The 22,276-nt window shown below is 33.9% G+C and overlaps 1 protein-coding gene across 14 annotated transcripts in view; it reads right to left on the bottom strand.

Annotated features, from left to right (window-relative positions):
• The window catches only part of CAP (Cbl-associated protein), a 573,660-nt gene that overhangs the window by 122,347 nt on the left and 429,037 nt on the right, over positions 1–22,276 (bottom strand). For 13 of the 14 annotated variants that reach the window (XM_072537967.1, XM_072537966.1, XM_072537968.1 and 10 more), the window contains 5 exons: positions 18,177–18,378; positions 18,001–18,099; positions 12,712–12,845; positions 10,163–10,238; positions 5,751–5,786 (listed from right to left, as the gene is read on the bottom strand). In XM_072537967.1, coding sequence (XP_072394068.1) covers positions 5,751–5,786; positions 10,163–10,238; positions 12,712–12,845; positions 18,001–18,099; positions 18,177–18,378 — 547 coding nt within the window. The remainder of the gene's footprint in view (positions 1–5,750; positions 5,787–10,162; positions 10,239–12,711; positions 12,846–18,000; positions 18,100–18,176; positions 18,379–22,276) is intronic. The other variant, XM_072537969.1, reaches the window with a different exon arrangement.

Raw genomic sequence — 22,276 nt, 5'->3', positions numbered from 1 at the left:
TAGAATTGGTCAGTTAAGTAAATAAAACAAACAAATAAACAAACCCACCAAACAAACTAACAACAAAAAGAGTAACTTTTAAAATTGAAGAAATTCTCCAACTGAATAAAAAACGGGTGAGTTTAAATGTCCAAAACCTCCTTTAAATATAGTTTAAAGCTTGCCATGCTCTTACAAAATTTTATATGAATTGGTAATCTATTAAAAAGTGTTAGTCCCATTATATTGGGAGACTTGAAGTATATATTTCCCCTATACATTGGGCTACGCAAGGTTCATTTTTTCAGTTTTGTATCTTCATTAATTTTGATGTGGAAGGTGGCCTGTTCGTATATGTTTTTAACGAGTGTAGTGTATCGTGAGTCGTGAGTTTATTTGAGCATCCTTTAGGTCTGACAAAAAGGACCAAGTTTAAACACCATCGAAAGCCTTGTGGAAGTCAATAAATGCCATATGTAAGGGTACATTATATTCTGAGGTTTTTTAGATCACTGTTCTGATAGTTTGCAGATGATCAGTAGTACCAAACATTGTTCTAAATCCCGCCTGCTCAACTGGTTGATATAAATCAAGTTTGGATTTTCTTACTGCGATTGCACAATAACGCCAAGTCAAAAAATACTATACACTAAATAATATGTGAAATATTTAATAAATTTTTTCACTTAAGTAATAATTTTTCCTTATTATTAACAGTAGCATGTTGGCCTACTTGGTGCAGAAGGTTTACTTTTATTAGGCGCACATTAGAACTATTTATAGCCGCGCTACTCCAGTCGTCAGAGACGAAAATGCCACTGAACCTCTAAAAATCGTAGGAACAAGCTGAATTTTGCTGAGAATGTTAATTTTGGGACTACAAAAAGATGCAGTTTTGCCGCTCATATTCCCGGACTTCCTAAAACTCCCCTTGAAGGGGGTTGGGGGGGGGGGGGCGAAAAACATCGATTTACCAAGAATTTGTACGCTGTAGAAAGAAATATTAAACAAGAAATGTGGCTGAGGTAATTTTGAATAAACATATTTATTAGCACTTTTTGTGTAGAATGTATGTATGTTATGAATGTATAATGTATGTATGAATGTAATGCGCACAATCAATGGTAATTTTGAATATCAGTTACGCGCGTAAAATAAAATTTGCAGGTTAAAAAAATTGTATCTACTCGACGGTAAAGATCCGATATCTTTTGATTAGAGTGTCATATCGACAAAAATCAAAATGTGTTTTAAAGGTGAAGAGTGCAGCTTTCGTACGCAATGTTTGTATTTTGCCGTAAATGAAGTCAAAAGTTCAATAATGCTCAATAAGTTCATAAAGCTGTTCAATAATGTTTATACCTTCCATTGACCGGTCATTAAAAAATTTCCATTGTTAACGCCTAATCTTCAAAACATGAAATATAGCATGAACTTTTGATTTTCAGTTTTGATTTGAAGCTGCCCAAAAAACGCTGAATTTAAACTTTTACATTACAAACGATATCACTTCACGGAAAATGCTTCCACGAAGACGTCATTGGATGGAATTTGTAGCAGAAGTTGTGTAGTTACGAAAAACATACTTCTTCTCTTCTTCTTCTTCCTCTTTATAAGCAATTCTGCTTGCTTATTGGTGGATTAATACCTCTATGGAAGGTCCGATACTTCTTTTGCCGATCGATGACATCTCCTGCTATTTTGATGACACGGGTCTCCTCCAGTCTGCCTATGTGGGTATTTAATTCTTTTTTTATATTTTGTGCCCATTCCTGTATACATTGTACGTTACATTTTCTTCTAATGCCTTCAGTTCTCTTTCAATCTTTCAGCATATTTCCTGTAATTCTTCTCAGTACTCACATCTCTGCCGTTTCCAGTAGCCTTTGCGTTGTGGCTGTGTCGGGTCTTGTTCTTGAGGCATATGTCAGTAATGGTCTTACACTGGCTTTATATATTCTTGACTTCATCTCAGTGTTAATGTGTTTCTGTTTTTTCCATATAGTGTTATTAAAGTATCCTGCCAGTCTATTTTCTTTTTGTACTTGAACTCTCACTTCTTTGTCCAGGTCTGCATAGCTGGACAGTGTAATTTCCAGGTATTTTATTTTCATTACTTGTTCAATGCTCGCTATAGAGAAGCGAGAATGCATGACGCACGTCTATGTCCAGCAGTTAACGTGATAAATGAAGGCTGGTTGGTGATGATGATGGCTTGTTCAATACTGATGCCATCAATTTCTATTTTACATCTGATTGGTTTTTTGCTGACTACTATTGTTTTAGTTTTCTGAGATGAGATTGTCATATTAAATTCTTGTGCTCTTATATTAAATCTGTGGACCAGTCTTTGCATCGACTATCTTCATCTTGGGCTATCAATATTGCGTCGTCTGCGTAACAGAGTATTTTTATTTCTTTGTTTCCCATTCTGTATCCTCTTCATTTGTTAACGCTTTTGATGATTTTATCCATCATTAAATTAAAGAGTATTAAATGTTTTCGATAGTTTTATAATATTTAGGGAAACTTCTCTATTATACAAAAGATGGATTCCATCTTTGAGTCTTACTCTGTCAAACGCTTTCTTTAGGTCAATCAGACACAGAAATGCTAGTTTATTCTACTCTAGTCATTTCTTAGTAATTTGCTTTAAAACGAATATTCCATCTGTACATGATCTTCCAATACGAAAACTCCGTTGTTCATCTGCTGAACTTATCCTCTGATTTATTAGCACTTGTAAAATTTTAGTTGTAACTTTTAGGGTAGTATTTAAGAGATCTTTATAACTCCGTAGTTTTCTGGCTGTTTTTTATGTCCTTTTTTGAATAGTAGAATTAGTTCGCTCGTTCTCCATTCTTCCTGTATTTTATTGTGTTTTATAATTTTAATAATTAATGTTGTTAATTGTTCTGTCATTGCTGCTCCACCATATTTCAGTAATTCGTTTGGTATCCCGTCTTTACCTGCTGCTTTTCTGTTCTTTATGGTTTCAAGTATTTTCCGAACTTCCTGTACATTTATATTAAGTTCTTCATTTGTGGTAATTTCTGGTGTTTTTGGTTCTAGCGTCGTTCGTTCTTCCGCTGCATAGAGCTTTTTTAGGTAGTCAATCCACGTATCCTTTTCTATGTATTTTGATTCTATTAGTTCCTTTACCTCCATTCTTTGTCCTCTTACGAAGCGTAATAAATAAACTTTTGTAATCAAAAAGAAGTTTTTAAACGTTTAAGATCGTTTGTAATGGAAAAGTTTAAATCCAGCATTTTTTAGGCATATTTCAGATGCCTTAAATTTGTTACCAAAACTCAAACTCATAATTCAATGCACTAGGTTTTGAAGATTAGGTTTTAACAATGGAAATTCTATAGTGGCCGGTCAACGGAAAAGGTAAATTTTATTTTATCTCATAAGAATCGTAAAAAAATAGGGAAAAAACACACACCGTGTATTTATTTAACAGCTTTATAGATACTGAATTCAATTGATTCAAAAGATATCGAATTTTTACCGTCCAGTTAATACAAATTTTATTTAAAAAATTGATTTCGCGCGCGTAACTGACATTCTAAATCACCCGTCGCTTCAAGCGTTGGTTCTGAGAAAACGATTCATTATACACAAAATGGTATCTGGTATCTCAAATCGCCATCATATTAATGCCTAAATGTATTGGCGATATTTCTTACGTAACTACATCTTGACTTAGGAGAGGAGGATTGGTGAATATATTAAGTTTTGATGCATCGAATTTATTTACTACTATTTACAACGAGATAACTTATAGTAGATCATCATCATCATTGGTGCTACAGCCCTATAAAAGAGCCTCGACCTTCCCAAGTCTATTACGCCAGTCAGTTCTATCCATTGCCAACTGTTGCCAGTTTGCTGCGCCTATTTGTCTACCATCCTAATCTACACCATCCCTCCATCTGAGTTTTGGTCTACCCCTACTTCTACTTCCCACAGGTTGTGACATAAGGATTCTTCTAGGAGGGTTGTTTTGCTGTGATCTTGCCAGATGTCCTGCCCATCTCAGTCTTCCTATTTTTATAAAGGATATTACGTCTTTACCACCAAATATATGTTTATATCTGTGATATATCTCGTAGTTGTACATCCTTCTTCAAACACCATTTTCACAGATGCCACCAAATATTCTTCTCAGGATCCTTCGTTCAAATATAAGCAGGAGATTTTCATCTGCCTTGGAAATGGTCCATGTCTCCGACCCATATGTCAACACTGGTTGTATCAGGGTTTTGTATAGGTTATTTTTGTTTTTTGGCTTGTTTCTGCTTCTCATATATCTACTCAGTCCAAAATAGCATTTGTTTGCTAGGATTATTCTTCGCTTGATTTCTTCCGTCATGACGTTCTCCTTGGTGATCAGGGAGCCCAAGTATGTGAATTTGTCCACCACTTCAAAGGTAGAATTATCAACCGTGAATTGGTGGCCGATGTTTCTGGCTCTATCGTTGGGTGTTAATGCCATTATCTTAGTTTTATCTTCATTTACTTGCAGGCCCATGTTTTTTGAGGCGTTTAACAAGGTGGTATACATTTCTTCTAGCTTGCGTGTTGTGCGGGCAACTAGATCAACATCATCTGCATATGCCAAAATTTGGGATGATTTATTAAAAATGTTTTCTCCGCTGTCTATTTGGGCATCCCTGACCGCCTTTTCCAAAGTTATGTTGAAAAGGAGACACGCCAGCGCATCTCCCTGTCGCAGCCCAACATGCGTTTCAAATGCCTGTGATTGTTCGCCCTGTATTTCGACTTTGCAAACAACTTTACGCATTGTAGCCTTAACCAATCTTATCAGTTTATCGGGGATGTAGAATTCATCCATGGCTTCATACAATTTATTTCTTAGGACACTAAGTACTATAGTAGATAACATTACTTATTTAATTAATTAAGTGTTTACATCTTAAATTACGAATACCGACTACGAATGAATTACGATTATTAAATGACTCCGATTGCTTTCGGTTTGTCTTGTTATAACATCAGTATTCTATTACAGATCAACTCGATACTAGGCGAAATTAGTTTATAAAACTGCTGAATCTACAAGGTTAAACTTGAAATGTGACAAAAGTATTTTGAAACAAGACACGTATGTTATCCAATACGTGTATTCAAGTTTTGTATTGAAAAACAATTATTTATTGCAATAGAATATTTTTGATATTTTAATATTTTTGGATCACTGTTTTTATCTTAATATTTTTAAGATACGTCTTTTATACTACTTCAATAGTACACTTGTTTGAATTGAAACATTTTTTTCTACGTCGTGCAGATTCTTGGTAAATAGTTATTCGTTTTCCCTCCTACAAAGTGGTCTTTTAGAGGGAAGCCCGAGAATGGGAGTAGCAAACTTTTTTGCATCTTTTTTGGCTTCACAAAATTTAAAGTAAAATTCAACTTGTTCGTATGATTTTTAGAGGTTCAGTGTCATTTTCGTCTCTGGCGACTGGAGTATATAGGTATTTTATCACTATAAATAACTGTTATAAATATATTAATTATAAAACTTGTCTATCATTATTCGAGAACATTTTTTAATATTTGTATTTAATTCTTGAACATAAATTATTATTTTGACATATTATTTTGATTACTTGGTCTTCTTTGGAAGACGTACACCGTTTTATTGTTTTTAGAACTTTATTATGAGGCGAAAAATAAGTCTTAATAGGTTAGCACAAGCACGTATAAAAGCATTGCGTATAATATAGTTTTAATTTTAATACCTCTTCTCTGTTTATATCGTATTGTAACATATTCGTCTGTAAAAACAAAAAATGGGTGTTAACACAGTCTAGACATGGTTCTAGTATACTTGTATTAAAATTAATAAAAGCATAGCAAAGTTTCAATATTAAGTTTTTTTTAATAATATTACTATTATAACATTTTTTTTTAATTATCAATAGTAAGCAGCTGTTTTTTGTCTGTATATCTATGAATTTTTAAAAATAATTAGTTTCCCTTCGCAAAAAAATATCTGTCAATACACTTTGATTGATTTCTTTGAGTAGATGACCAAAAAGTCATATCGATTACAATCAAAATTAAACAAAATGCACTGTTAACGGTATTTCAATATATTTAATTTTGCTTTGGCTTTTCCATAGATCGTCACGTTTTCAACATCTGTCTATGTTGTAATTGGTAAATGGCTATGTTTGGGAGTTGTATGTGAGACAATGTAGTCTTCTTCTTTAAGTGCCATCTCCGCGGCGGAGGTCGGCAATCATCATAGCTATTCGGACTTTTGAGACGGCTGCTCTTAAAAGTTCATTTGATGTACATCTGTACCACTCTCTCAGGTTGCGCAGCCATGACATTCTACGCCTCCCTATGCTTCTCTTTCCTTGGATCTTTCCCTGCATAATCAGTTGGAGCAAGGTGTATTTCTCTCCACGTGTAATATGTCCGAGATATTGTAATTTTCTTGTTTTTACTGTATTTAAAATTTCCATTTCTTTGTTCATCCTTCCCAGAACCTCTTTGTTTGTGACGTGTTCTGTCCATGATATTTTCAGAATTCTTCTGTACACCCACAGCTCAAATGATTCCAGTTTTTTCATTGATGTCGCATTCAAGGTCCAAGATTCTATTCCATAAAATAAAGTCGAAAAAACATAGCACCTCGCCAACCTAACTCTTAGTTCCAGTTTTAAATCACTGGTACATAGAACTCTTCTCATTTTGTTGAAATTTGCTCTAGCCTTTTCTATTCTTATTTTGATCTCCTGATTGTAATCATTTGTGGAGTTAATCATTGTTCCCAGGTATGCATATTTGTCCACTTGTTCGACGTTGGTTCCGTTTATTAGAAGATTCTCATTATTTCTTTGAGTTTTCGATATTCTCATAAATTTCGTCTTCTTGACATTCATTGTTAGACCATACTCTTTTCCATACTCTGCTATTCTGGTCACCAGTCTCTGAAAATCTTCAATGTTTTCGGCTAAGATCACAGACAATGTAGTACACACTGATTAAAGAACCTTGATTTTACATATTGAGGGTTTTTATACCTCAGGTACCTAGGTTACTAGGTAAAGTTAATTTTATTGTTTTTTTTTTCACAGCACAGGTTGCAACACAGTGTCCATTTATGTTAATTATATACCAAGCTTTTTAAGTTTACCAATATACAGATAAGCACTCTTCGGGTGCTTGGTGAAAAGTTTTGGTGATCTTGTCTGATTTCATTGCTGTTTTGTTGTTTCATTTTAGTCATTGGTAGTATAATATCGACATACTGGACGCTGTTAATAATCTTAGTCGCGTTTTGACGAGTACAAAGTTTCTTCTGAGTATATGGTAAATAACAATGGTGAGAGTATACATCATTGTCTAATTTTTCTTTCACTGTTCATGTTTCCAGTAGATTTTATGTATCCATGTGACTATATATTAAATTGATTAAGCAACATCATTACGATGATATATATATTTAGGGATTCTACAGTATTCACTGCCTTCCCTCGCTCAACCGTTTCCATCTCTCTCTGGTGTTCCATTCTCCATCGTTTAGTCCTCTCTTACTCATGGCGTCGTCTACTTCGTTCCTCCAGGATTTTCGGGGTCGTCCTCTTTTCCTCCTTCCTATGGGGCTCCATTCGGTTATTCTCTTTATCCATCTGCTGTCGCTAGCTCTTCTTACATGTCCATACCACTTTAGTCTTTTTTGTTCTATATATGTTAGTATGTCTGTTTCTATTGATGTTCTTTGCTTTATTTCGTCATTACTTCTCCTATCCATTCTTGTTACTCTGCAGCATCTTCGCAGGCATTCCATCTCTGTTGCTATTATCTTACTGCTGTTTTTCTTGTTTATGATCCAATTTTCGGCCCCATATGTCATAACACTTTGCACTAATGTTTTATAAATCTGCGTTTTTGTCTTCATATTTAGGTGTCTATCCCACCATACTGAGTTAAGTTGTCGGATTGCTGTCCTTGTTTGTCCTAATCTTTGTGTAATTTCTTCCTCTGTTGTTGCCTTTTTCGTGATTATAAACCCCAGGTATTTAAATTTATCCTTTCCTTTGATTGTTACGTTGTCATCAATCTGTAGATCTTCTATGTCTTCTTCACTTGTAGATAGGTACTCTGTTTTCGCGAAGTTAATATCTAGGCCAGCCTTGGTATATTCTTCTTGTAGTTTTATTCTTCTATCATTACGATGATTACTTACTAAATTTGTCACCCTAGTAATAGTTATTTTATACAAAACTTAAAAGAACGTTGCAACAAAGTATAGTATTGATGTAAATTAATTCAAAAACTTTGCTAAACCTTTACAAGAATGAAACAATAAAACATGTAGGTAGTCGTGCATATTGTAGTACCCAAGTAACAATATCAAGGAATTCATTTGCTGATGTATAGGATTTTGATAACCAAACAGTGGTTTCGTGCATGCTTAAGACTAGGAGTTTTAGTTCGCAAGTAATCACGTAGGATAGACTTATTAGGGAAGTTCTCATTTCCAACACGATTAACATAAAATTTTCTACAAGCTCTATGTTAAGCATGTGCGCCCATCTACACCGTAATCAGCAAATCACAAGGCAGTCACACCACAATTGACTTACTATTTAGTGAGATGTGTCCTGTGACTACTGGGCTTCCCAATTGCATTAGGCCCATGACACAGGGTGAAAAGTGTTGCCTAAGCGATGCACCAGAGAACTGACGAACTCTAAATGATTATAGCCTTGTCAGCCCCGTGCATGACAACACTTCGTCATTACCGCAAGAAAACATAATGGGCACGAGATAAAAAGAGATGGTTTAGAAGAGGACTCAGAAGTGAGTGACTCTTTTAACTTCACAGATAAAAATGTCTAGGGATTAGGCAGAGAGACGGCTTCAGTCGCGGATTCTCCCTCTGCCCCAAATAGGTTTCACTGATCCCAATTTCGGTTCTACAGCCGCACCTCCAACTCAATAGAACAGCTTCTGTAGAATCCTGTTTCTGTTAGAGGTAATGATCTCGTCTTGAAGGACTACTTAGATTATACCGAGATTATAGGACATAGGATCAAGATAAACTCAGATGAAGAGGTCGAGCCTTATCCATGTTTTTATTTACAAAATGGAAACAAGTATGTAGCTACCATCTACCTTAGATGGTAGAAAATAGAAACAATTATGTGTCTATAAACTACTTAGAGACACGGATAAAAAACACTAAATAACAGAAAGCTAATTTTACTACAAGAATACTGAATACAAGAAAACAAGAGTCTCGATTAAAAAAGTGACAACGTTGTTTTGTAAGGGGGGTAATGTTGTTATTTTTCCCCTTTAATTATCGTTGAGTTCGTTCAATTATTTTTACTTAGGGAAAGAATGGATTTTCAATATTAACAGGTATTTATTTAGCACTGTTCTTACATGAACAAACTGAAGATTAACAAGACTTAGATAAAAAACAAAACATAAAGCGTTATAACCTCTTAAGTCAAAGAAAAACTAATACTAATAATCTGTATGGCCCTTTTTCTAGTAGGACGCATGGCACATCACCACCAATAATACAGGACGCAGAGCGACCTACAGGGTAGGCAACATACACAACGCATTTCAACACAGGTTGCATACACTTAGAAGATTTGTTACAGTTTTGAATTATATTCCACTGCAATATAAAGTTTTATTACTATATTGCTCTTTTTATATAATAGCTGTACCAAAATGTTGTTTTGTGGTAACTATGTGTTTGATACAGCTGACAAGTCATTCGTTGGAATATATTATCACGAATGCTGCATGTGTTAAAAGTCTGTCAAATTGGGCGAGAAAGATATTAGAATAAAACAAAACCCACTATTGTTAGTCAGCGAATATTCTTATGGGAAAACTGCTTCTTACCTACGTATTGGTCGAAATACCAACTTAAACGGATTTGATTGAAATCATTAAAGTTACTTGTGACTTGGGTACCAAAAAACATATACGAGCTGAATTTTCGTGCAATGAAATATCGACATATACGTTGGATCTACTAATCATTACAAATACAATTAACCTTTTGAAAATGTTTCAAAACAAATTTAAACATGCAACATACATATTTTATTTCCTTGTTTATTTGAATATATTTGAACCTAATTTTAAGAATGTTATTTTTAAATATACTCACCATTATGAGGCTTCTGTTTATGAATAGTATCGTACATCCTTTTGTACCATTTTGATTGATTTTCGTCTTTTATTTCCTAAAAACAACACTCAATTAAAAACGAGTTAAAATATTTGCTTTCAAATTGTCATTTATGTCCAATATGTCCTATTATGGAGAAATATTTTCTTCTTCCTATCTCTTATCTTTCTTTTTTTTATCTTAACCCTGTACTGCCTAATTTGTTTTTAACTGCAAATAAATTTCTACTGTTATAGAATTACAAAATAGGATCAAATTAAAACATTTTTGAAGATTTTTTTAATTCTCTATTTTCTTTGTTTTAATAGGGTTTGTGACTCAAGTTACAATGAAAAAAATGTTAATTTTTATGAAAGTCCACAAAGCAATTAGAATTAGTAGTGAAGCACAAATTTACATATTACTTTTAGCACGCCTAGGCATCCCGGTTTCTTGCAACGACCGCGCTTTTCTGAAAATTTAGGCCAATTGTCTATTCCGTCTTTCGGTATGTGTTTTTCCAGTAGAGAAGCGATAGGTCTTTTTGCCGTTTTCTGCTCTATTTCTTGTTCTATTATAGATATACTGGGCCTTCCCCACTTCTTAAGCCTCCCTTTACCCTCTTGACAAAGACAAGCGGCAATAGATGCTTTGAACCGGCTTATTGTAGCACCATTTGACTACTCTAAGGGTTATTCCTTCTTTCTTGTAGACAAGTTCTTCGAAACTCCCCCTTCCTTTCTTTTTCATATCTTTGTCGGTAGAGAAATTACATCCTTTCAATCTGTTAGTAAATTCATACTGGAATTTACAAGAAGTGTGAGTTTCAGATGAATGACACTCAATTCGGATTTCGAAATGGATTGGGAACACGAGAAGCACTTTTTGCCTTAAATGTGTTAACACAACGATTTAGTGTCGATGTGTTAACACAACAAGACATTAATGTAGATGCATATGCATGTTTTATTAATTGTCAAAAAGCATTTGACTGCGTTAACCATCAAAAGATGATCAAAATTCTGAGAACAACTGGAATTGAAAAACAAGACTTGCGAATTATCTCAGAACTATATTGGCATCAAAAGGCAACAATTGAAATAGAGCACACAACATCCGAAGATATACGAATTCGATGAGGAGTGTGACAAGGTTGCGTCACCTCACCACTATTATGTACTCTGTATTCGAAATCTACATTCAGAAAAGCATGAGGTTCAACGTGGAATCAAGATTAACGGAACCAGCAAAGACAACATCAGGTACCTACGCTGAAGATACCGTCCTAATAGCAAGCAAGGCACAAGAACTACAAAATATAATAAATGCGGTAGTTCGTCATAGTAAAATGTTCGGTGAACATCAACAAACGTACATTTGTACGCCAAGGGACAAATAATAGAACAGGTAACTTCCATAAAATATTTGGGAGCAAATATCAACAGTGTAATAAAAAAAAAGAAATCCTGCCAAAAATCGAACAAGTCGGAAAAACACTTATGAATATGAAAACATTATATACTAGATCAGACCTTAGTCTAGAGTTCAGAATTTGAATGATCAGGTGTTACGTTTTCTCTGTTTTGCTGTAGAGCTGTGAAAGTTGCTCAGTCAATGGATTCAGGACAAGAAAAAAGAATAGATGCCTTTGAAATGTATATACACAGACGGATGCTGAGAATTCCATGGATACAAAAAGTTACCAATGGTGAGGTTCTTCGGCGTATGAGTAATCAAAAAAATTACTCAGCATATTCAAAGAGGGAAAAATACAATACTTGGGTCATGTATTGAGAGGTGAAAGATATGAATTACTCCAAATCATATTGGAAGGTAAAGTGCAGGGCAAAAGATCAGTTGGCAAAAGACGCCAGAACTTGTGACTCAAAGACCTGAGGACATGGTTTGACCGCTCATCCATAGAAATCTTTCGCGCAGAAGTTTCCAAAGCTACAATTGCCATTTGGATCGCCAACCTTCGAAAGGAGACGGCGCAACAAGAAAAAGAATTTGTTAGGATGCACCGTACCTACAGAGGGAATATACAACTTGTCCAGTTCAATTTGCAACTGTAAACCAGTTATTAAAATATATCTTATGGTAAGCATTTCTTGGAATTATTGTGACCAATCGGAGAACCACATTTCCGCTGACTCCAACATTTGTAAAATATTTTGGATGCTCTTCTTTATTATTATACAGTTCAAAAGAATACCAAAAATGAGCACACAACTGAAAAAAACAATACTGTTGGGAATGACATACGAAAAATATATAGAATTTTAATAAAAAAGAGAATAATAATAGAATTCAAATAGATATAACACCAGCAGCCAAAACATAGTATAAAAAGTAAATATATGGCGTAAAAAATATAAAAAATAAAGATCACACAGAAAATAAGAAGACTGAAGGTAACCTGGCAAAACTGTCCTAGACAAAAGAAGGTTGTTATTTACTATTTCGTATAATTTGTTTAGAGATAACAATTTTGTATATTTAAAAATTTGTTATTAAAAAAAATAAAAATAAGAAATATATTTACTTACAGATCTAAGAACCAGTGGAAGACCATCTTTGGTAACGGGACCAATTCCTTCGAATTTTCTAGGCCCTAAGTCTGTCATTTTTCGAGATTTTTCGTTTTCGGATTCGCTTGTATACTCGTGTTTAATTTGATACACTAAAACAAGTTTAAAATATCTTATCAAGATAGAAAATAAATTTATAAGTATAGATTTTATTGAATTTTTTTTTATCTAAACAATAATTTATATTTTAAGACATTTTAAAAATAATTATCAAATAAGATAGCAATTACGCACATATAAATATTTATAAAAAATTTGATTGTCTCTAAATCAGTATTTTATGTTTTCTTTGTTCAATGTTCTGTGAATTGTTCCTCATACCTATACACTAAAATCCATCACTCAATAAATCAATAATGCCTTTTCTTATTTCCAGAGAATTATTTTTCCCTTATAATTTTCAGATCTTATTTCCAAAAAAATAGTTATTCTCTAATATGCAAAATTTACACTAAGGCTAATTTTACACAAGAATGTCCTCAAAACCAATAAATAAGTAAATAAATATTCATATAAATGGTATGGTTCTTCTAAGAGCCTTCTTTCACTGCGTCATTAATTATGACGTCATATAATGTATTGGATGCTTCGAGAATTATTTCATGTAATTATTGACGAATCTGACAAATGCCAGAATCTTACTTAGCCTCAGGTGAAAAGCTTATGGTATTAAACTAGTACTTTTATTGCAATGTGGATTAAATAGTTAACAATATTTTTTATTAAATTTATAAATATGTAAACATTTAAATATGACACATCCATTTATTGTTTTTTATAATTGTAAATAATACAAGCATAGTCAGTTTGTTTTCTAGTTATATAATTAAATAATTTGCCGTCATTTTTTGTTTGTTTATCACACAAAAAATTGTTTTCAAATTTTTTATTAATGTGGATATGGCACCCCGGGAGTGACCGAGGAGAGGAAGCATAGCTTTTTTATCGTCTAAACGAGGAGCGATGGTTTTAATTTACTTTAATTTATTTTATTTTATTCCATTCTATTTTATTTTATTTCTATTCGATTTGACAATCGATTCGATAATCAATTCAATTTGATTCGATATTTGATTATATTCGATATTTGATTCAATTCGATTGGAAAATTGATCCGATTTGATAAAATCGATTCTATTCGATTTTATAATCAATTCAATTCGATAAAATAAATTCTATTCGATTTCATAATCAATTCAATTCGATAAAATTAATTCTATTTGATTTCATAATCAATTCAATTCGATAATCGATTCGATTTGATTCGGTAATCGATTGAATTAGATAATCGATTCGATTAGATGCGATATTTGATTTGATTCGATAATCGATTCAATTCGATTCGGTAATCGCTTCGAATCGATAATCGATTCGTTTCGATAATAGATTTGATTCAATAATCCATTTAATTCGATAATCGATTCTATTTAATGAGATAATCGATTAGATTCGATATACGATTTAATTCTTTGTTGTAATTTGTAATTTGAGTATCAGTACTTGTTTCTTTTCCATATAAATATCTTGGCATTTCTAAAATATTTTAATGAAAAAATAAATAATCCAAAACACAAAATAATGACCTGAACAACGATCACTTCACTCTTTTACACTTCGAAAGGATGGCCGAAATGTTCGTAATTCGTTCGTTAATGCGTTAGAAAGAAATCGAAAAACTCTGACGCACTGGAAGAAGGCTCTGAGAAGAACTTTAGCAATAAACTATATGTATACATCCTACTGAGTAAAGACACAATAAAAAAATAACGCATGCTGCATAGAATATTCTAATTAATAATAAAAATAATAGTAAGGTATGTCTCGGAGTAACGCAAACGCGAAAAATTGACCATAAACAAATGAAAACTGAACTAACTTCCGGAGTTCGTAAGAGTAAGACAACTAAATCGGTCATATCTTAATAGTAAAAATCGGTTAAAGGTAGTAAATATGTAGGTACACCTATTCCGCGCTTAGCTACTCATTTAGTATTATAAAGTGGTCAAAAACGTATACAGATTCAGCGTAAAGTAAGAACATTTCTCACAAAGAAACAAAACATCATCCACGCAGTGCAGTAGAGAGAACAACATTAGCACGCACGATATCTAGAGGAAAGAGGACTTATGGACAAGGTAGCAACTTAGAGTTTATAATTTAAGAACTTAGACGCAGGCTGAGCCATCTACTTGGCATCGCGCAGTTCACGCAGTAAATGACACAACTCCGTTTAAACTGAGGGAACAAGGAATGCGCATAAACCACCTGTCTAAGCAAGAAAAATGCGCACCTAGATGAGTAAACCTCTGCACGGATGACATATCTCAAGAATGCTACAAGAACTACAAAAATTACTGGCTGCCACAAGGAAAGATATTTCCAGAAACAGAGTGTTTGCTACTTTGCATTTAGGATCAGAATATTCCAACTAAAAATTTTTTTTCTTTTTGTAGTGACTATCCGTTTCGGATGTTGGCGACCATCATGACAATCTATATTTTGTGCGGCTCTGAGAAGATTTGTGATTGTTGTATTGAACCACGTACGTAGATTTTTCAGGCAGGAAATTCTGCGCCTTCCTGGTCATCGTTTTCCTTCTACTTTTCTTTGAAGAATTAATTGCAGCAACCTATATCTTTCGCTGTTCCTCATGATGTGACTGAGGTATTCAATTTTGGCTGTTTTTATTGTGGTTAAAAACTCTTTTCCTTTTTGCATTCTTAATAAAACGTCCTGGTTAGTAACTTGGTCGGTATAGGATATCTTCAGGATTCTACCAGTATTCTGCCAGGAGTTTGTCCGAACTGATTATAAAGAACGCCATGACTCAGTAGGAAAAAATATTCACCAAAAACTAGCTAGTACACATGGACTTCTCAAAACCGATCATCTCTCTTATTATCAATACGTCCCTGACAATATACCTGAAAAAAACAACTACAAAGCTATACTGGGAACGTACTATATTTATAGACCAACCAGTGGCACATAATATACCGGATCTCATACTAGTTAATAAACTGACTATGCAAACAATAATAATCTGCGAGTTAAATACAACGAAAAGCTCGCTTAGTACAGAGCTATAGAAATACAAATAAAGAGGTAATGCATAATGGAAAAAACCCAGACCATACCTATTATTCTCTCTACTACTGGAGTCATACTGGAGAGCCTCTTAGAGAACATAAAACGGCTGGGTCTTATTAAACATCTCTATTAGATCATGCAGAAAATGATGCTACTCTCGAGATCCAGATGCTTAATGGAACTTTCCTGTACAGAAAGAGTCCCACAAGAGTCCCACGGACAGATTAATCCTTTTGATACCGTAAGTATCTGGATTGAGTGAATTTTACCCTTAGATGGAGTGAAAGCCGTATGGCTTAAATCTGGATAATAATAAAAACAATAACAATAGATAAGCATGAGATAGATAAGACAGATCAAAAAAATAGATATCAGCAATCAAATTCTTATGGGTAATTTTATTATTTATATCCTATCGAACAACCATGACGCTAATCGCTTTAGTACGCATTGCATTTAGTATCGCATGCCTCCCTACAATAACTTGCGAATTCAGCTCGTCCCTGTTTTATCGTAATAGCTACTTCTGCTCTACTAAGTTTATTTCTACCCAACCCTCTTCTTTTTATTGCGTCTCCTTTCGAAGGTAGGTAATTTGGTGTTTTCTTCTCGCTTGTTCGATTCTTGATAGGATTTCTTTTTTTTTTGGATTACACTGGCTGTTGATATTTGCTCTAAAACCTTTGCAAAAACCGGTTTGTAAGGATAATGTTAAATAGATGTCCGTCGTTTTCCCCTTGTTGTTTATTTAGGTCTTTGTTTGATTTTGATACAGAGTATTTAAAAAAATAATTTTCGAGGCTATTTTGTCATTTATGCATGTGTTTTTATTGCTTTGTGACAATTAATCACAAAAGTAATAAACAATTAGGAATTTAATAATAATTAATAGGTTTAAAAATTATTTTAGAATGAATAGGATTCAGTTTAAATATGTTTTAAATTTAATTTCATCTTCAGTTAAAAAAACAAAATACTACATTTAACGAAGCCATACATATCAAACTAAAAAGTATTTTTAAAAAGAAGAGGTTTACTTCCGTACAAAAGTCCTACTTGTTTATTACTTCCGTGATTAATTGTCACAAAGCAATAAAAACACATGCATAAATGACAAAATAGCCTCGAAAATGATTTTTTTAAATACTCTGTATCAAAATCAAACAAATACCTAAATAAACAAGGGAACAACGACGGACATCTAATTCACATTATCCTTACCAACCGGTTACGGCTCGTTACGTAGCCGTCGGCATCAGTAAAATATTGTTTTCAAATATACTGAATGGAAATGTTAAGTGTCTGAACCGCAATGTTCCGAACAGTGTGCGCTGTTCATATCTAAAACCATTTAAATTATATTTTTCGGAAACTAAACGCTATGTGCTGGAAACGCAACGTGCACGATAATATGCCACCACCTTTAGATGTAAACGAAACATTTCGCTATTTTCGTATTTTGTAGTTCTTGTGCGTTGCTTGTTATTAGGACGGTATTATCAGCGTAACTGATGTGGTCCATGCTGGTTCCATTAACCTTGATTCCAATGCTTTTCTGAATATAGATTCCGAATACAGATTAAACAATAGCGGTGATAAGACGCAACCTTGTCGCACACCTCGTCGAATTCGTATATCTTCGTGATCTATTTCAATAATTATTGCCGTTGGTGCCAATATAGTTCTGAAATAACTCGCAAGTCTTGTCCCTCAATTCCAGTTGTTCTCAGAATTTTGATCATCTTTTGATGGTTAACACAGTTAAATGCTTTTCGGTAGTCAATAAAACATGCATATACATGGTTGTGTTAATACATTTAAGGCAAAAAGAACTTCTCGTGTTCCAAATCCATTTCGAAATCAGAATTGAGTGTCACTAATCTTAAACTCACACTTTTTGTAAATTCGTGCATGAATGAATCTGAGAAAAGTTTTAAGGACATGAGACATCATGCTTAATATTCGATAGTCATCACAGTGTGAGACATTGGATTTTTGGATTTTTTCCACTTCAACCTAATCCTAACAAGGCTGTCCTTACTTTGCTGGCACCTATTTGAAATAATCAGGTTTTCGTCGTGTTGAACCGTTTTTTTAGGAAATACATGATAATATACTAAAAATATATACACTTTCATTCCATATGGAAATACTTACAAATTTCACCAGGTCCAGCTAAAGGAGGTCTCTCGTTTTTCAACCTGTATTGTCTCGGTTCTTGATCAATATAAGATGCTCCTTTTGGAAGTTGACCTTCTACAATAAAAAATTATATATATTGTATAAAATTTTTAAAAATTTTGCATGTTTTATTATTTGTTAATCGTATTTACCTCTAGCTTTCTGCAGAAGCGTGATAGTAGGGTTTTGTGCCTTAGGAAGACGTGACGTACTGGAAAATTCGGAAAAACCTGTAGCGGGAGTTGATCGACTTGTAGGCAGCCTTCGGTCTACTGTGGGTGCTGATCCTGTATCGCTACTATAATCTTGGTTTTTCCAAGGAGGCGCCTGAACTTGTGTTTTTGATCCCAAGTTCTAAAAATGTTCAAATTAGTATGTTATTTTTTATATGTGAATTTTAATTCACATAATAATAATAATATTATAATAATATGTATAATAATGAATAATAATTTAATGTTAACAGCCACATAGGAAAGGATGATGAAGATATAGTGGGACGATTCGGAGAAGACGAAATTAGAAAGGACAATGGAAGTCGGCTAATCGAAATATGTCGAGAATACGATTTAGCCATAACCAACACAAGATTCCAGCATAAAAACATACATAGATACACATGGGAAGAACCTAGTAGAAACCAAAGATCAATTATTATTGATTTAATAATAGTAAGGAAAGTCAGAAAAACAATAATACAAGATGTAAGAGTATACAGACAAGCAGAATGTGCAAGTAACCACCGATTAGTGCTAGGAAAATTCATATATACGGGAAGACGACAAAAAGACAATATCCAGAAAGATGAGGAGATGCAAAAAATCGCAAATACGAGGTATAAAGTAGAACTTCTACAACAATTTAGTACTCGAACACTATATCAGAATAGGCTACAGAATATGTTACAGATGAACGAAGAATGGACCCCAACAGAAATGTATCAACACCTAAAGGAAAAAATAAACAAAGCGGCAAACGAAGTGCTGGGTATTGAACAACATAAGAATACATATTTGGAGAAATACAGCGACGACTTAGAAGAGATGATTAAAGAAAAAAAGTGCATTTCATAAATGGCTAAACGACAGAACCCCAGGAACACGGGGAGAATATGTTACCCTCAGACAACAAGTTAAACAAAGAATAAAGCTCGAGAAAAACGAATACTGGGAGAGAATGTGCAGAGACATAGACAACACGATAGGGTATAACAGATCAACGGAAGCATGGAAAAAAATAAAAAATATCAGAAGTAATAAACGAAGTAAAAATACCATACAGATAATTACATCAAAAGAGTGGACAAAGCATTACACAAAATTATTGCAGGAGAATAGGCCGGAGTATATCTCATACGACCCTGTGACAATAATAACTGAGGAAGCAGAAATCACAGAGGAAGATATAAATAAAGCACTAGAAATCCAAAAACAATAAAGCACCAGGACCAGGGAACATAAAAATGGAACTGCTGAAATATGGAGGCGCAAGGATAGTATCCTTTATACGAATATTGTTCAATAAAATCGAAGCAGGAGAGAAGATTCCCGATGAGTTTAATTTATCATACATGTCCTCCATTTTCAAAAAAGGTGACAAAAGGTCACCAAATAACTACAGAGGGATCAGTGTAATGCCTTCAATAGCAAGAATCTTTTCATCAGTTATATAAGAAAAACTAGAACAACACATGGACCATTATAGCGAAGAACAAGCCGGATTCCGAAAAGCCAGATCATGTTTAGATAGTATATTCATTATGAGACAGGTGATTGAAAAGAACAAAGAAAAAAACATTGAAACACATATGACCTTTATCGACTTAGAGAAAGCATACAATAGCGTGCCCAGGAAACAACTATGGAAAGCAATGAGAAGAATGCGCGTTAGAGAGAAATGGGTGAATATAACACAAAGACTGTATAAAGAAACACAAGTGCAAATAAAGTTAGGTAATGAAATAACAAAAACAATCACCGCAACAAAAGGCCTCAAACAGGGATGTGGTCTCTCACCTACACTTTTTAACATATATATAGATCAGGCTTTGAAAAGATGGTATAGAAAATGCGGAACAATGGGCATACCAGTACAAGAGAATATATTACATTCACTACTTTTCGCAGATGATCAAGTCATTTTTGCACAAGACAGGGAGGATATGGAATATATGATAAGGAAATTAAAGGAAGAATATGAACTTTGGGGACTCAAGATAAATATGTGCAAGACCGAATACTTATGTATTGGACCCGAGGTTGCAGATTTGAACTTAAGTTTAGAAGAAGAGACTATTAAGAGTTGTAAGGCTTTTAAGTATTTAGGGTCAATGATTAGCCGAGATGGTACTTGTATGAAAGATATAGAAATGAAAATAGCACGGGGAAAACAAGCCACAAGAGCACTTCATGGAGTGATATGGAACAACACCATAACCAAATAACCAAAGAAAACAAAAAGAGGATCTTTCAAAGCATAGTGATGTGATTTCAATGACAACAACAATACGAAATAAAATAAGAACAGTTGAACTGGACTTTATGAGAAGATGTTTACAAATCACAAGAGCGGATAGAATAAGAACGGGGGAAATATGGAACAGAATGGAAGTAAAATGCTCAATTACAAAAAAGTTGGAAAACAGAGACCTGCAGTGTTAAGGGCATGTACAAAGAATGCCAGAGCATAGGTGGCCGAAAAGAATATTAAACTGGGACCCGCCGGGAAGAAGACGGAGAGGAAGACCTGCTACAAGATGGAAAACATACGTTGGAAATGCTATGATAGATCAAGACCTCAGAGAAGGTGACTGGGAGAATAGAGTGCTGTGGAGGACGAAAACGGCGAACTCATAATGGGAAAAGCCGAAGAAGAAGAAGAAGAAGAAGAAGAATTTTAATTATATTTTAACTACAATAAATTTATATAGAAATATTGCTACTGAGAGCTGTATCAAACTAGCAGACCACCAAGTTTAAAGTCAACAACATTTTTGTCGTTATCTGCTTCATGGCACATAGAGAATATAAGATACATTAAAAAAATTAGAGTTTAAAATGGTACTGTCAGTATTTTTGACATGATGTCTTTTGACGACTTGTTTGGAGCATGGTTATTTGACTACATAAAATCAAGTTTAACCTGAGGGCACCTGCCAGAAAAAGTAATAATAGTATGTGGTTGGTCTCTGAAAAGACTACCACATCAAATCAGACAGTAAAGTTCTTTTGTTAGTAATTTCGTTGTCAATGATAAAAAAACCATAAAAAATTCAAGACATATTGCATTTAGTTTCTTTTCAATTATCATCATAATTCTCTTTGCTTCACAATATAATAAGTATCCTACGTACTTAAAACTATCATTTTTCACAATCATTTTATCATCAAAAGTTATTATCTTTTTGTAGTAACTCCATCTTTAAATAACCATTTCAAATACCCTATTGTTGTCCTACTGAGTTTTATCCTCTTTCTTCAAGGTTTTCTCTTCACTGCGCCAGTTTTCATTCAAAATTCCTTCCAATATTTTCTAATAACATCATTAACATAGATTAAATACTAAGGAATATTACCCTGTAATTACCCTCTTATCTGATCCAAAGCTAAGAAGAATAAGTAGGGATTAAGCACTGACTCTATCATAATCTTCACATACTCATCAGGAATTCCTTACTTATTGAGCGTCGGCCACAAAATTTCTTGAGGAATTTTGATCATAATTATGCTTTCTTAAGAACAATGAGTACCGCATGAGCGTTTGTTTCGTTATTTTTACCTTTTTTCATCATCATCATCATTATTAGTGGTGCTACAGTCCTAGTTGAGCTTCGACTTTCCCCAGTCTACTTCGCCAGTCGGTTTTGTTCATCGCCAACGATGACGCGTCCACGTCCACACCATTCCTCCATCTCAATCTTGCTCTACCTCTACTTTTATTTCCTACTGGTGCCGCTAATATATTTCGTCTAGGCGGGTAATTTTCATTTGATCTCGTCACATGTTCAGTCCATCTAAGCCTATCTATTTTTATGAAATATATTCATTAACATCTCTACCATTAACTATTTTTTTATACTTCTCCTACAATTCGAAATTATATCACTTGCTCCAAATACCATTCTCACAGATTGCGCCCATGATTCTACGTAGTATCTTCCTTTCGAAGACGAACAGACCATTTGGGTCTATTTTAATGATGGTTTATGTTTCTGACCCATATATCAGCAATGGTAGGATGAGTGTTCTATATA

The sequence above is a fragment of the Diabrotica undecimpunctata genome, chromosome 7, assembly GCF_040954645.1.
Source record: "Diabrotica undecimpunctata isolate CICGRU chromosome 7, icDiaUnde3, whole genome shotgun sequence".
NCBI classification, from domain to species: Eukaryota; Metazoa; Arthropoda; class Insecta; order Coleoptera; family Chrysomelidae; genus Diabrotica; species Diabrotica undecimpunctata.
The sequence above is the reverse complement of the archived record's forward strand: the minus strand, read 5'-3'. Positions and strand labels throughout refer to the sequence as shown.